The sequence below is a fragment of the Micromesistius poutassou genome (assembly GCF_964030765.1).
Source record: "Micromesistius poutassou genome assembly, chromosome: 22".
NCBI classification, from domain to species: Eukaryota; Metazoa; Chordata; class Actinopteri; order Gadiformes; family Gadidae; genus Micromesistius; species Micromesistius poutassou.
The window spans coordinates 9,918,553-9,932,748 of NC_140292.1; the positions used below are offsets into that span (position 1 = coordinate 9,918,553).

The 14,196-nt window shown below is 46.6% G+C and overlaps 1 protein-coding gene across 5 annotated transcripts in view; it reads right to left on the reverse strand.

Annotated features, from left to right (window-relative positions):
* Window positions 1–14,196, reverse strand: part of mast4 (microtubule associated serine/threonine kinase family member 4) — a 66,308-nt gene that overhangs the window by 34,569 nt on the left and 17,543 nt on the right. For 4 of the 5 annotated variants that reach the window (XM_084486745.1, XM_084486744.1, XM_084486746.1 and 1 more), the window contains exon 4: window positions 5,056–5,087. In XM_084486745.1, the coding sequence (XP_084342871.1) occupies window positions 5,056–5,087 (32 nt within the window). Of the gene's footprint in view, window positions 1–5,055; window positions 5,088–8,380; window positions 8,505–14,196 lie in introns of those variants that run through there. The other variant, XM_084486747.1, reaches the window with a different exon arrangement.

Here is a 14,196-nt window from a genome sequence, read left to right on the forward strand (position 1 = left end):
TTCTCAAAGTATTTGAAGGATCGCTATGCTTTTTTTGTTGTCAATTTAAATTCTCCGTGCGTGAAAGCGTCAACAACTTTCAATGGATTTGGTTTCCATTTGCTTAAGCCGCGTCTGCTCTGACAAATTTAAATTATTCAAACACGAAATGAAAACGTGAACCATAACAAAAAATCTCCATGATCGAACACAAATGAATTCATTAGAATACATTTCAGTCGTCACGGTTACCCCATATTGTAATCAACATACACACAAGAGGCTTCTCCATCCACGGGCTGCGGACTGATACTTGTTTATTTCTGAAAAAAAAAACAGGCTAAATAAACTAAAAACTTGTTCTAAACAGAGGCCTGCGTCACCGTTCATGTGCCACCGGACCCGGGCACAGGGTATTCCACGGCAGAGGAGGCTTTAATGCGCTGTGGAACACGTTTCATGTGCGTGCCCGCTGTCAGCCGCTACCAAAACAAACACGTCAGTCATGCTTCTGCTGCATGCATTTCCATATAAGCAGATAATCATCTCCGCTCCCTCTTTTATCTATATCTAGGATTCATTTAATGTAAACATACACACACACACACACAAACGCATGCGATCATGCATAATGGACACTGTCATCCCAGTCTCGGGAAGCAGGGTACAAAGGATTCCTAAAAACATCAAGACTTCCCTTCGCTAGAAAGGGATGCTACGGCTAATGCTAACGCTGCTGCGCTGAGCTGACTGAAGCAGGGGGGAAATGAAAACAGCAGAGGGAGAGAGGGAGAGAGAGATAGAGAGAGAGGGAGAGAGACAGAGAGAGAGAGAGAGAGGGGAGAGATGCTACCGCAGAGGATTCACTGTTCAACACCACCTGCTTCCCATTAAGAGAGAGAGAGAGAGAGAGAGAGAGAGACACCCAAACACCCAATACTCACTCCAGTGTCAGCCCTGGGATCCTCAGCCTCTCACGCTGGGCTTTCATGGCTTCACTGCGCTGTTGGTTTCCCCCGCCGCAGACATGCTATACGTCTCAGTCTACCCGCCGCTGACAAAGAGCCCAGCCCAGCCACCACTGAGCACTGAGGCATGCACGCTTCTCTCTCTCTCTCTCTCTCTTGTGCGCGGTCTCCCTCTCTCTCTCTCTCTGTGTCTCCCCCACCCCCCACCACCAGAAAGAAATGGGAGGAGAGGATAAGGGGGGGGGGGGGAGGAATAGCAAGGTGGGGAGGGGCTCTTGTTTTGGTCCTTTGAGTGTACCACCTTGGGGCTGTCAGATGAGATTGCCTGTGGCCCGCAGAGTGCGAAAGAGAGACACAGACAGACAGAGAGACGGAGAGAGACAGCTGGACAGACACAGACAGACAGAGAGACACGGACAGAGACTGGCAGACAGACAGACAGACAGACAGACAGACAGAGAGAGAGAGAGAGACACACAGACAGACAGAGAGAGAGAGACACACAGACAGTGCTCCCCCCCCTCATTCCCCAACACGTGCCCCCCTGTCTGCTTTATAAACACATGCTGCATGTGTCATTCATCCCCAACCCCCCCCCCCCCCCCCCCCCCCCCCGTCTCCAGGCTGCTGATTGGCTACCGGAGGGAGTGTGGCGCGGTAGAATTAATGCATTGGATCCTTCATCTCACCCTGTCATCCCCGCCACTGTCACCTTGACGGGTCGCTAGCGTGAGCTCAGTGATGCCGCTGTTACTACGGAGATGATGTCATCGCAAAGGGTAAAAAAAAAAAGAAAAAAGAAAAACTACAATCATAATGCGCCACAGCACCTGTCAATCACACACACACACACACACACACACACACACACACACACACACACACACACACACACACACACACACACACACACACACACACACACACACACACACACACACACACACACACACACACACGGCTGATTCCTCCGCGTGTGTGTCTTCCTCCAATCAATAGCCACGTCTCAGCGGAGCAATGCAGATCTTTGCGTGACTCCACTGAGTTTGAACACCGACGGTGTCTGCTGTTTTTTGTATTTTAACTGGATCAAACTGGAGCGGACACCAAAAAGGGGTGTGTGTACAGTGTGTGTTTTGGTGCAGTTAAAAAGAGGGCGTTGCCACGCAGAGCCGGAGGGCTTCGTGACGTCGTTCACGGAGCCCGGGGCCACACCTCCCCACCCCCCCCCCCCCCCATGCAGCACGGCCCGCCCCCACACCGGACACCCCGACTCAATGACAACACCGCGTCGCTCAGACCGCTGCTCTGACAAACTACTGACCACACACAAACTATCAATGGTCCATCTCATCTGAACTCACTGCCGAATTAAGATCAGATTACAAAAGTGTTGAATACTTGAGTGAATACAGATGATGCATCAAAGCATCTTAAGGAACAAACAGGAAGTTTAATAAATATTAATTATTGAGCTGAGGAAAAGGGGTAGGATTAGATACGTTTGATACTTGTTCCTACTCCTTTTCAGGCATATCAATTGCATATATGTAATGCTTTTTAAAAAAAAAAAATTATATTATTTATGAAATAATTTTAACATCGTTTTTGTTCATTGATTTTTCATGCTTTTCATTTTTGTTTGTATTTTTGATATGTTTGATTTTTATTGATATGTCTGAAATAAATGTAATCAATCAATCAATCAATCAATCAATCAATCAGAAATTAGCTGAATCATTCCAAATGCAATTGAAACAGGTCATCAGCCCACTGCCTCACTCCTGGCACCTGTTCACTGCTCAGCCATGTACAAGTTGACAAGATAGCAGGGGACACTTATAGACTATAACAGCACCTCATCGCTGTACCAGGAAACGCCGAGATGGTTGGCAGTGGAACTGGGGCAAAGAGGAGCAACTGAGAGACACACAGTGAGAGACAGAGAGACAGAGAGAGTGAGCGTGAGAGACACAGTGAGAGACAGAGAAACAGAGAGAGTGAGCGTGAGAGAGACAGAGAGTGCTAAAAACAGATAAGGACAGAGATAGACAGAATGATACAGAGAGAGAGAGAGAGAGAGAGAGAGACTCAGACAGACAGAGGGACAGAGAGGAGAGAGAGACTGAGACACACACAGAGAGAGAGAGAGAGAGAGAGAGAGAGAGAGAGAGAGAGAGAGAGAGAGAGAGAGAGAGAGAGAGAGAGAGAGAGAGAGAGAGAGAGAGAGAGAGAGAGAGAGAGAGAGAGAGAGAGAGAGACAGCGAGAGTGAGTGTTAGAGAGACAGAGGGTGCTTAAAACAGATAAAGACAGAGATAGACAGAGAATGATACAGAGAGAGAGACTGATAGAGAGAGAGACAGAGAGAGAGAGAAAGAGATTGAGACAGACACAGAGAGGAGAGACTGATAGAGAGAGACTGAGACAGACAGAGAGAGAGGAGAGCGATAGACAGAGAGAGAGAGACAGACATACAGAGACAGAGGAGTGAGAGACAGAGAGAGAGAGAGCGTTGGTAGAATAGAGAACAGGGGATATGGAGCAGGTCAGCCAAGAGGCCCCTCGGTGACTAGGTGCCAAGTGGCGGAGGGCGGCCCTGGCTCTCGACACCACCCGTTCTCCGTCACACAGGGCTGACAGCAGGCTGCCGCTCGCTACTTTTTGTTATTGGCGAGTACGACCGATGAGGCGCAACTTGGCAAAGTAAGAACAATGGTGATAACAGTACTAGTTTTGTAGGATGTCCTTCCTTATACTTTTAATACTACCCCCATACTTAACCCTTCCTACTTCCTACTTCCAGTCAGGAAGTGTTAGTCTGACCCATACTTCCTGACTTGAATTACGCGTCTTGGTCATTGTTCAGTCATTAATCATGAAATTATTCATCATTAATGGAAGACATTGTTGTGTTTGAAACTGCCACATTGTTTCTCATGCGAGACTTGGCAAAACAAAGTTTATATTAGCATAAGTTACGATGTATGTTGATTTAGGATTTTACAGTACTATAACTCTATAATCTGTCAACATGGCAACAAATCCCATGATGCATTCTGGTGCACACGGACACGGCTAGTGGACACTAGCCGTGACTATCTGACACTAGTTTGGTGTACCAACATGTACCCTGGTACGGAGGAGCAGACCCATACTTTTGAGTTGTGAGCTGTGCTTGTCCAACGCTGTCGCCTCTGTGAAAAGGTCTTTAATGAGATTTGCTGCCGTGAACACCTTGCTAATGTCATTAGCCTGCAGGTATAAACTGGGGCGAGCATCAAACGCTGACCCACTGCCTCGTTCCGTGAATGCCTTGTAAAACATCTTCAAAACCTGACACACTTTCGTGCTAATGTCTTCTTGAGTCACTCTGTTTAATGTCATCTTAAGAGAAGCATTGGTTATTTATTTCCACGTAGTAAATGTTCTTGAAGAGTGACAACAGGATCCGGTATGATGACTTCTTAATGATGGTATGATGACACACTTAAGTGTGTTTGATGGTTGGTGCGTCAGGCTTTCAGAGCAGGACGCCCGGAAGGTTTCCTTGAAAAGGGGCGCAGGAAGGCCTCGTTAACACGGTTAGCCCTGGACTTCAGTGATTGGGTTACGCATCGAGCACTCTGCTTGAGGTGTCAACAACCGGCCGGCGGGTCAGGGTCTGCGGTGTGGGCGTGACCCCGTTCCCAGGTGCTCTCCACTCACGTCCAGAACGGGGGCTTAAGACGAGCACCGTTGATGAGACATAGGTGGGGGGGCAGGGGGCAGGACTTCCGATCAGGCTCCGGAGGGAGGGAGATCCGTTTCCGTTTCACATTTCGGATATGCAGAGTCAACTTCTTCACCCCAAAAAAATATTTGTTATTCTTATTGTCCAGTTGTTATTCTTTCGTCTCCAGGGACTGTTTACTGGCGTGTACAGCTGATAGGACGCAAGAGAACGGAAATTGCATTGCGGTCGACCGGGATTACCCCACAATTCATGGCCCTCTCCCAGCCCGTGTGTGGGAGGGACAGCCTTGGCCGAATGACAGCTTTACCCACAGCGTTGGAAAGAGTGTAGAAACAAAAGCAGCCAACAGGTGTACGACAATCGGAGGTACTTACAGACTGCCTCTTCGTGGAAGGCTCAGCTCTTTCTGTGAATGAAAACAGAAACAAGAGAAACCATGAAATGAACAGCCACAACCGAATCAACTGCCAACCTGTTAGACATTTAGGACCAGATCGGCTTTGGGTGTGGCCCCTCGGTTCTTTGTCTGAAAATGGGTTGCTAAAATGTGATGAATGGTCTGTATTCGTTCTTTTTGTCAGCAGAAATGTTAATATTTGGACTCTTCTTTAATATAAACAGGCTCAAGGGCGGTGTGTGTGTATCCTTGGGAGACTTGCCTTCAGTTTATGCAGTGCTAATTATCAAGGCTGAATCCCTTCTAATGAACCGCAGGCAGGGAAACTGCCTACAAACACTGGAGAAACACCAGACTAAAATAACGTAGATATATATTTTCAGAATTAACTGATAAACTAATATATATTTGTAAATATAACTGATCCATATTTAGCTTTACAACCTTCTTTTTATGTGCATTTAACACCATTTATCAACGTCAAATAATAGCTGGTTTAAAATAAAATATGTGAAGATGACATAGTTAGTGAATAGTAATGAAATATCCATAATGTGTATGAAACATAAGGTCAGTTGAACTGAATTAAGTGGATAATGACTGCCACTCAATCTGGTAGCGAACAGTGCCCTCTCCTGTAATCCCTTCATATGGTTCCTCTGCCACAAGTCCCTCATCCCCAGCTATTCTGCCACATAGATCTGTTCTTGCTTCATTCCTGGGTCTTGGAGGAACCACATCCACACTTCAAGTCAAAAAAACTAAAAACTGAAATTGTACAACGCTGAAGGCAATTAAGTGGAGGTTAAACTTCGATCAGGTTCTGAAGATGCAGTCATAGAAAAGTGTTCATATTTGGTTTTCCTGACATTTCAACATCAAAAGCATGCTTGAAAATGACAGAGTTGGGCGAGTTGGTGAACTTCAAACACCTCAATTTCCGTGCCAACCTCAAGTTCATGCTGTTATTATCACAATGACCCCCACCCTTATTCTTATTCCTTCTTTCAACTGTATTTTCATCCCACTTCCAGCTCGACTCAAGGGTTTTTTATTTGACATGCCAAATTAAATGTGTCTCTTTGATCTACGGGATCCATTGGAACAATTTGCAGTGCCATCGTTCTATTGTCATTAAAAAGTCATTGTTGGGTGACAACAAGAAAGAGCAAGCAGACAATGCACATCTGCAGGGGTCACAGTTTACACACAAGAGCTGTGTTATTTTGTCATTTTGTCGCCTTTGTACAACACTTGAAGTCTAGTTCTGCTGCTCTCCAGATCAGCAAAAAAACAAAAACACTTTACTGTTGGTCTGTGATTTGGGCAATAGTTACCGTATCATTATGCAAAGCTTCTCCATTGATTCGTTTGTCGGGGAAGATCTGCCCGTTTAAAACTGCCGAATGTCAGTTTGTGCATCTTGGAGTCTTTATGGACTGTGTCAGCCAAAATAACCTTCTCCAAGGTGCAATGCAAACCCTCTTCCTTCAGTCGGCTCTCTTTATAATGCTTTCTTTCCAGTGATGGTTATGTATGTAGATGCTGTATGCATTAGGCACCTGATCTAAAGCAGTCTGGAAGCAGGACACTCAAATTTCCATAATAGGCGTTCATGACGAGGCTATGATAAACAAGGATGGGCATAGTCAAATCATGAAAGTCAAGCGCAGGAAGACAAATTCAAAAGCATAAGCTATTGAGGTGAAACAAGCAGCCCTTGTCCTCCACCAGAGGAGGCTAACGCGCACGCTAAGCTAGCTAGGTTCTTCCTTCTCAATGGAGACGATGGTTATGTAAAGGCTTTCTATTGAAACCTCTCCTGAAAGACTTTAAGGCAGGGAAACAGTGTTCAAAGCCTCTGCAAGGCTCAGGGTGGCCGTATGCGCCACACACACACACACACTTTGTTGACGGGTTATCATTTTATAATTGTCTCGGGGAGTTGTTTGCTCTCGCTGAGTGTTCTCGCTGAGGTTTCCCTCTGCTTCTTTAATCCACTTTTAGAGAAGGCAGACTCTGTTCTGTTGCCAGTCTTGTATACTCTGCAGAAATCGCAATTCTTTTTTTTTTTAAGACATTTAACTTAGGGGTGTTGTTGGGGTTGAAAAACACACAACTAAATAATCAAATATATTAATTACTATGATACATTTGTACAACATTTTATTTGTTCATTTTAGCTGAACAAATACAAACTTAGTTTTGCTGAATTCCCCAAATCCTAGAGGCTGATAAAAAAAGATGATATTTGCCAGTATTTTAACTTTTGATGAAGCACTAGAATGAAGAGTAGCATCACTGCGTTCATTTCTCCGTCTCTCAGCCCATCATATAACTGGGGGCTGGTGAATCACCTTTTATTAACAAGAATGTGATTAATGGGATGTCATCACAACAGAGACTGGCAAGGTAGCCATCAAGTCTGCCTTCTCCGGGTCATAGCAATTCAACAATATGATTGGTGAACGACTAGATCAATGTAACAGTTTGCCAACCAACATATTGTCTTCAATATACATCCAAATTTAATAAACATGATTTTCTAAAACAATGTGCACAAGCCAATCTAAATCAATTAATTTCCCCCTCTTAAAATTTAAAACTGATGAATGGAAAGCGGATGCCAAAAATGTTTTTTTCCACTCTCACTTGGTAATTTGACCTACAGTATCCTTCCACCTAACAATATGTCACAAACCGCTAGGATCACTCCCACTGTACGACCCAGACAGAGACAAAGGTTCACACCAGACAAAGGTTAACACCTTAACCTGTTCCTGCACACGTCATTTCAGAAATGTACTCTCAAATAATATGTATAAATAAACATATACACAAGAAGAGTGCTTAGGATAAAATCGTTTTTTGAGTAGAAATTGAATTCCTATAAGATAGGTAAATCACCAAAATCGTCAAAAGTTACTCCAGGCAAATACCGTCATACACAAGCCTCCATTCACTGTATTTCACTGAAAGTCACGCGTTCTGCATCACAGTCGAGGTTCCCAACTTCACTCCTCCATCGCGTATGACCGCACGCTACACATGTGCCACACACACACACACACACACACACACACACACACACACACACACACACTGCAGCCCCCCCCCCCCCCCCCCACCAGCACACCGCAAACTCCGCCGCTTCCCAGCAATAAGCACCCACTGTTTTACCGCATGACTTTCAAGCTCTGCTCCACACAGCGGAACAAGCTCTGCAGCTCCGGGGATGTGATGTGAGAGAAGACAAGACGCATTCCGGGGGGGGGGGTTTTCCTCCCCTCCCCTCTCCCTACCTGTAGCCCTCTCCGTCTCAGGATGCTCGACTCGTCCATCGGAGAGCGAGGGAGGGAGACCGCGCGACTCCTCACCGGCGTCTGGCTACACCCCCACGCGCCGCGCTGCCCACAGCCTACAGTCCTTCAGTCTCCCCGGTCGCACGCGCCTCCCTTCTCCGGGCTACATCGCAGCACAGCCGGCTGCTGCTGAAAACACCTCCACCCTGAACTTCCGTGATTGGAGGACGGCAGTCAGCTGATGCTTTTTTTTTTTTTTTTCGTTGCCGCCTTGTCTCCTTGTTTCACTCCTCTTACCAACTTCCCAGGAGGGAGAGCAGAGGAGAGGGGAGGGGGAGAGAAGGAGAGCGTGTGAGAGACCGGGAGAAAGAGACAGAGCGAGAGAGAGAGACCAAAACAGAGAGAGTGTGAGACCGAGAGAGAGAGAGAGAGAGAGACAGAGAGAGAGAGACAGAGAGAGTGGCATAGAGAGAGGGAGAGAGAATGACAGAGTGGAGATGAGGGACATGGGGAGGAAAGAGTTGAGACACGAGGTAGAGAGAGTCTGAGCGAGACTGTAAAGTAGAGAGAGAGAGAGAGCAAAGTGTGAGAGAGATGGGGAGGAGATTGAAGAGGGGGGGGGGAAATCCAGGCAGAGTGAGAGAGCAAGAGAGTGAGAGGGAGATGGGGAGGAGAGAGAGAGAAAGTGAGAGAGAGAGAGAGCGAGATCAACCTGGAGAACGAGTTCGAAAGAGAGAGGGGTTGGGGGGGGTTGGGGGGGTGGGTGGTGGGGGTGCTCGCTACAGAATAGAAAGAATAGCGACGCCTGCAACAGAAGGGTGAGCAGCCACTGGTAAGCAGGGGGGGGGAGGCTGACTGTGGAACTGAAGCGGATATCCTGGCCTGGGCATTGTTCTGCCTGAACCTATACAGAGACCGCCGGCATCCTGCAGCCGGAGGGGCCTTCAATAGTGGCCTTACAGGACCGCCAGCCACTTCTCATGGCTGTAAACCGCAGGGCCCACCTGAAGGCCAGGGGGTGAGAGACCCACTCGAGACCGCCACGCACGCCCTACCGGAGAGTGACAGAGGAGGTCAGGCATCTGGCACAAGTGCGTGTCTCGTGTGAAGCTCTGAAGTGTGTTGTAAGCAAAACGTCAACTCGGGGCGGATAAATGCGCGTGTGAATCGGCCTCTGGGGTCGTAGGAACAACACAGTGGCGCCGTGCTAAATGGGATCGGCGGGCAGAACCGGTTTGACGTCCTGCAGTGCGTTTACGGTAACCCGTTTAGACCTAGACTCAGTTGTCCTCTGATTCGTTTCAGGAACTGTTGCACGATGGCGCATTCCCAACCGGTAATAACCGATGATTCCCGAGAAAACTATGAGTTGTACTTTTTAAAATTAGTATTCTGATTATTATTAATGAATTTTATTCATCACTGACTTTACCCCCAAAAACCGTGTATTACTGGACTCATTACTCTTCCATATCGCAAAGCTTTCAAGTCATTCCAACGGGCCACCACCAACTTCACACTCCCGTTATTTCACAGGCATTTTCCATTTGTGGGTCTTTCTCCATCTCCCCCCCCACCCACACATCCACCCTCTTCCCTTCTCCGTCATTCATTTTCATTCAGTGGTGGAGGTTATGCTCTGTGAATATTAAGTGGTCCCTCCTCCTTTCCCTCTATTCAACCTCATCTCCAGCCAAGCTCAAATGATTTCTGTTACCCAAGCTGTGGTCCACCATAGCAGCCATCCACCCCACTAGCAGGGGAGCAGGGAAATAGATGGGCTGGTGAGGGGGACACTGCAATGTCAGACAGGTGACCACTACAGCCGGTCGCTAGCTTTAGGAACGCTAGAGAGTGTGTGGTTTGTGTGTGTGTGTGTGTGTGTGTGTGTGTGTGTGTGTGTGTGTGTGTGTGTGTGTGTGTGTGTGTGTGTGTGTGTGTGTGTGTGTGTGTGTGTGTGTGTGTGTGTGTGTGTGTGTGTGTGTGTGTGTGTGTGTGTGTGTGTGTATTCCTGCTTGAGACGAGAGTGGGCCTACTTGGCTAATCAGGCCTGCTTTTATTCTGCATACGTTTAGCAGAACCTCAGCAGAGCTCGAGGATTAAACTTGTGTTTGTGTTCCCAAGGATGGTCTGGGGCATTGTGCTGTTCAAGCATCCTGTTGAACGCACCAAACCCAACCCTCTGGGTGATTCTGCTATTCCGCCTATATAAAAGAAACAATAACAACAGAGAATCTAAATAGGAAGACAAGTGCAGCAAACTCGTGGAAGAAGCGTGTGAATACACTGACCTCGCTGCAGTGTGACACCTACACCCACATTGGGGGGAGAACAAGCATGCAGACAGACAGCGGTTTCATACCAGCAAGGCTCCGGGCTCATAGATTTCAAGCTGCGTCGCCGGACTTCTAAGGAAAAGAAACACGTGTTTTTCTTTTCAACACAAGTGGCTGGATTCGGCGATATGGATTCCAGATTAAAGAGTGTACCGTTCCGTTTCAGTTCATCCGCAGATCGCTCTGGCCTCGAGGCCGTTGAAAGCCCTTTCGTGTTACAATTATCAGACCAATCGAGGCTAGGGGGCGGGAGTTTAAGTTATTGATGGACAAGGAGCGCTGCAGTTTGCTGAATCTCCAAAGCGATGCCGGGGCCCGAGGATAGCCTAGAAATAGACGGGGGCCATCCAACCTGTTTAATCTGAGACTCAATGACGCTGTGGAAGGACAAACACATATTCGCACAGAACGGCCGGCTTTTATCAGGGGAGAATATGTTGCTTTACTACTTCCAACTGGAATCGTCAGGAAGGAGCGAAGAGAGTAACAGCGTCAATCTGATTGGCTGGTCAAGGCCTCGCCCATATATGGAAATCAATGGCTGCCCAGCCCAGGTCCAGACTAATAGTCATTAAACTTAAAATAGTCATTAAAACGTTAATATCTGGTGGGTCCCTTGAGGCTATGGCTGCCTGGTTTCAGCCCTTGAATCTCCAGCCATATTCACGTCGAAATGCACCCCCCAGATACCAGACCCTTACTGGCAGAACATGTGTAGAAAGTGGCCAGGGATTCACCTGGCTGGAACCAGACAAGGTCCACTCAGAGCCCTGGGTCGCTCTGCAGTCAGTATCTCTACAGCATAGCGGGGACCGAGATCTCATCGAATTACTGCAAACTGGAAGGAATGATAACGAAAAAGGAGGATACGACCCAAGGAGACAATGAATGACGTGACGCCATCCATCACACCTTTGTCCAAGACGTTCTTTGTTTCCTCGGTTAAGGTCATCATTGTCCACCATACAGTGAGCGGCTGACTTACTCTACACACAAGGCACACGCTGGTCTGACAACGTTGTGTTCAACAGAGCTATCAGAAAAGGACATCACTGCTTTCAAAGGAGGAATTAGGAGACAGGGAGGACACAACATACGGATTATGGCTTATCTCTACATCATGCCAGGAGCAGCAAGTATTGATCTCCTGTCAAAGGGCATTTGAGTATGCGAGATATCTCACACACACACACACACACACACACACAGGGTATTTACATTGGATGCTAGGACAAGGAATCAATGCACAATATTCAGAAATCCCATTTCCGTTTGTTCTCCTGGTTTCATTGTACCAGGTAATAAGCTGCACATGTTCTTGCATGGGTCTTTACATAAGCAATACATTTGAATACATCTCAATGTTCTTATAAGCACATTTATTATGTGCTCATAGTCTCTCTCTGTTATTTTCCCTGGTTTGAGGAAAGTAAAGAATGTTCCATTAGAAATACTTTAAATCATTAGAGAATATTTTCCCTTTAGAAAAAAAGAAAACACCCCCACACCAATGGCAGAGACGGCGTCTGAAAGAAGTGTTTGTCCTTCCCAAGGTCAAACGATTCCTCCTTTTGCACATAGACGTGTCAATACAGCCCTCGACGCCACTTCACTCCTCGTGGATAACATCTGGATGCGCTCGTGATCGTGTGTGTGTGTGTGTGTGTGTGTGTGTGTGTGTGTGTGTGTGTGTGTGTGTGTGTGTGATCAGTGATTCTACTCAAGTCCAGGCTGGTCTCCTGAGCAGTGGTCACGTCATTAGTGTATGGCCGCTGGGCCAAAGGGGCACACGGCAAGAGATTGAGAAGCAGGGCCAGTCCTCAATCGCACAGTCGTCGATGGCGGAGCGACTACTCCGCAAATCACTGCAATGTTTACACACACACACACACACACACACACACACACACACACACACACACACACACACACACACACACACACACACACACACACACACACACACACACACACACACACACACACACACACACGCGTTGAGTTCCGATCCGAGTCATTGTGGATGAAAAAAGCACGGATGTGTGTGTTTTATTTATTGACCGTTCACATTGATCGGCTGCAAATCAGGCTCCTTCCATAGGGTGTGAGGTTTTAGTTGTTGTTGTTTTTCCCGGTCGGTATCTACAGATCATCTGGGGGCCCCTGGGCGCCACAACAATGACATCACCCCCGAGATAAGAGATTTTAATGAAATCCCTTCAAACCTTTGTTTTGTGTCTCCCTCCTGTGCAAACACAAAATCAATAATGATAAAAACTGTATTCTGCCCCAAAGTATGACTTCCAGGAACGGAGCACGAAAACAGTATGCAGGCAGATTGTGATTTCTGAACTGTTTTCATGCAACCTTGGCCAAAATTAAAGCGGTTGAGAAAATAAAAGTTTTCAGAGAAAAAAAAACACAGCTTGAGGATGAAAGTAAAGCGTAATTCATCCCCAAGCCCGACCAGTGAATACATGTTTCCATGTTCAATGCCAACGCTGGTGATCACAATAGGCATGTGATTCTTGTTGTTTTCTTCTTGAGCAGTAAAAATATTCAAAGCCGTTTTCTGCTCATTTAGACGATGGCAGCCTTATGAAAAGTCCCCTTTGAGATTTGATTCCCAAGATGTACATTTTCCACTAAAGGGGTTCAAGCTTTTGTGATGGAATATTCTGCCCTTTATCAGCCAACTCTATGGCTTCATGGCATCATGAGGTTTTTGAAGCATTTTATTTAACAATACTTTTCCACTTGATATCTTTTATTCTTCACATTTTCATAAAGTTGTATTCTTTGTTTTATTGTATTTTCAAGGCTTGGTTACTGTTCTCTTAACTGCCTCTGTTTCAATCATGCGAGTATATGTGATAAGTGATAAGTGAATCATCATCATTAGTTCTATGATGTTGGTTTTAGTAATGACCTTGGGGGGGGGGGGGGTAGCCCCTTTAGACCAGAAGACATGAGGCTTAGCAGTAGGTGAGGTCATTTACTAATCACCCGTCGCCTCCTAAATCAACGCAGCAGCCGGACCCGCAGGGAGATAGATCCATGGGCCAGCAGTCCTCCAGGCACCAGAGCCACGGCCCATCGGCCACCAGGCTTTAATAGACGCCGCCTCTCGGGCTGCCCATTGTGGAACACCACTAGGGCTCTTTAACAACCCTATTAAATAAGACGCAGTCTTTTACTCCATGAAACTGTGTTCAATATGCCAAGGATAAGAGTATCGCACCAGAGCACTTCTCTGTGCTGTGGTAACATTGGTTTTATTTTAAAAAGGGAGCACAGCATGCATGTGGAGAGACATACACACTAGACGATCGTTCTCGGCTGTGAAGCGATCCATGCACGGCTTACATGTTTGTGCATACTTGGGGAAATTATCTTTTCACATCGTTGACATTTAGGTATTACCATGTATAATGTTGCCATAATCGTCTATATTAATGTGTTTCAAACAAGTTATTAAAT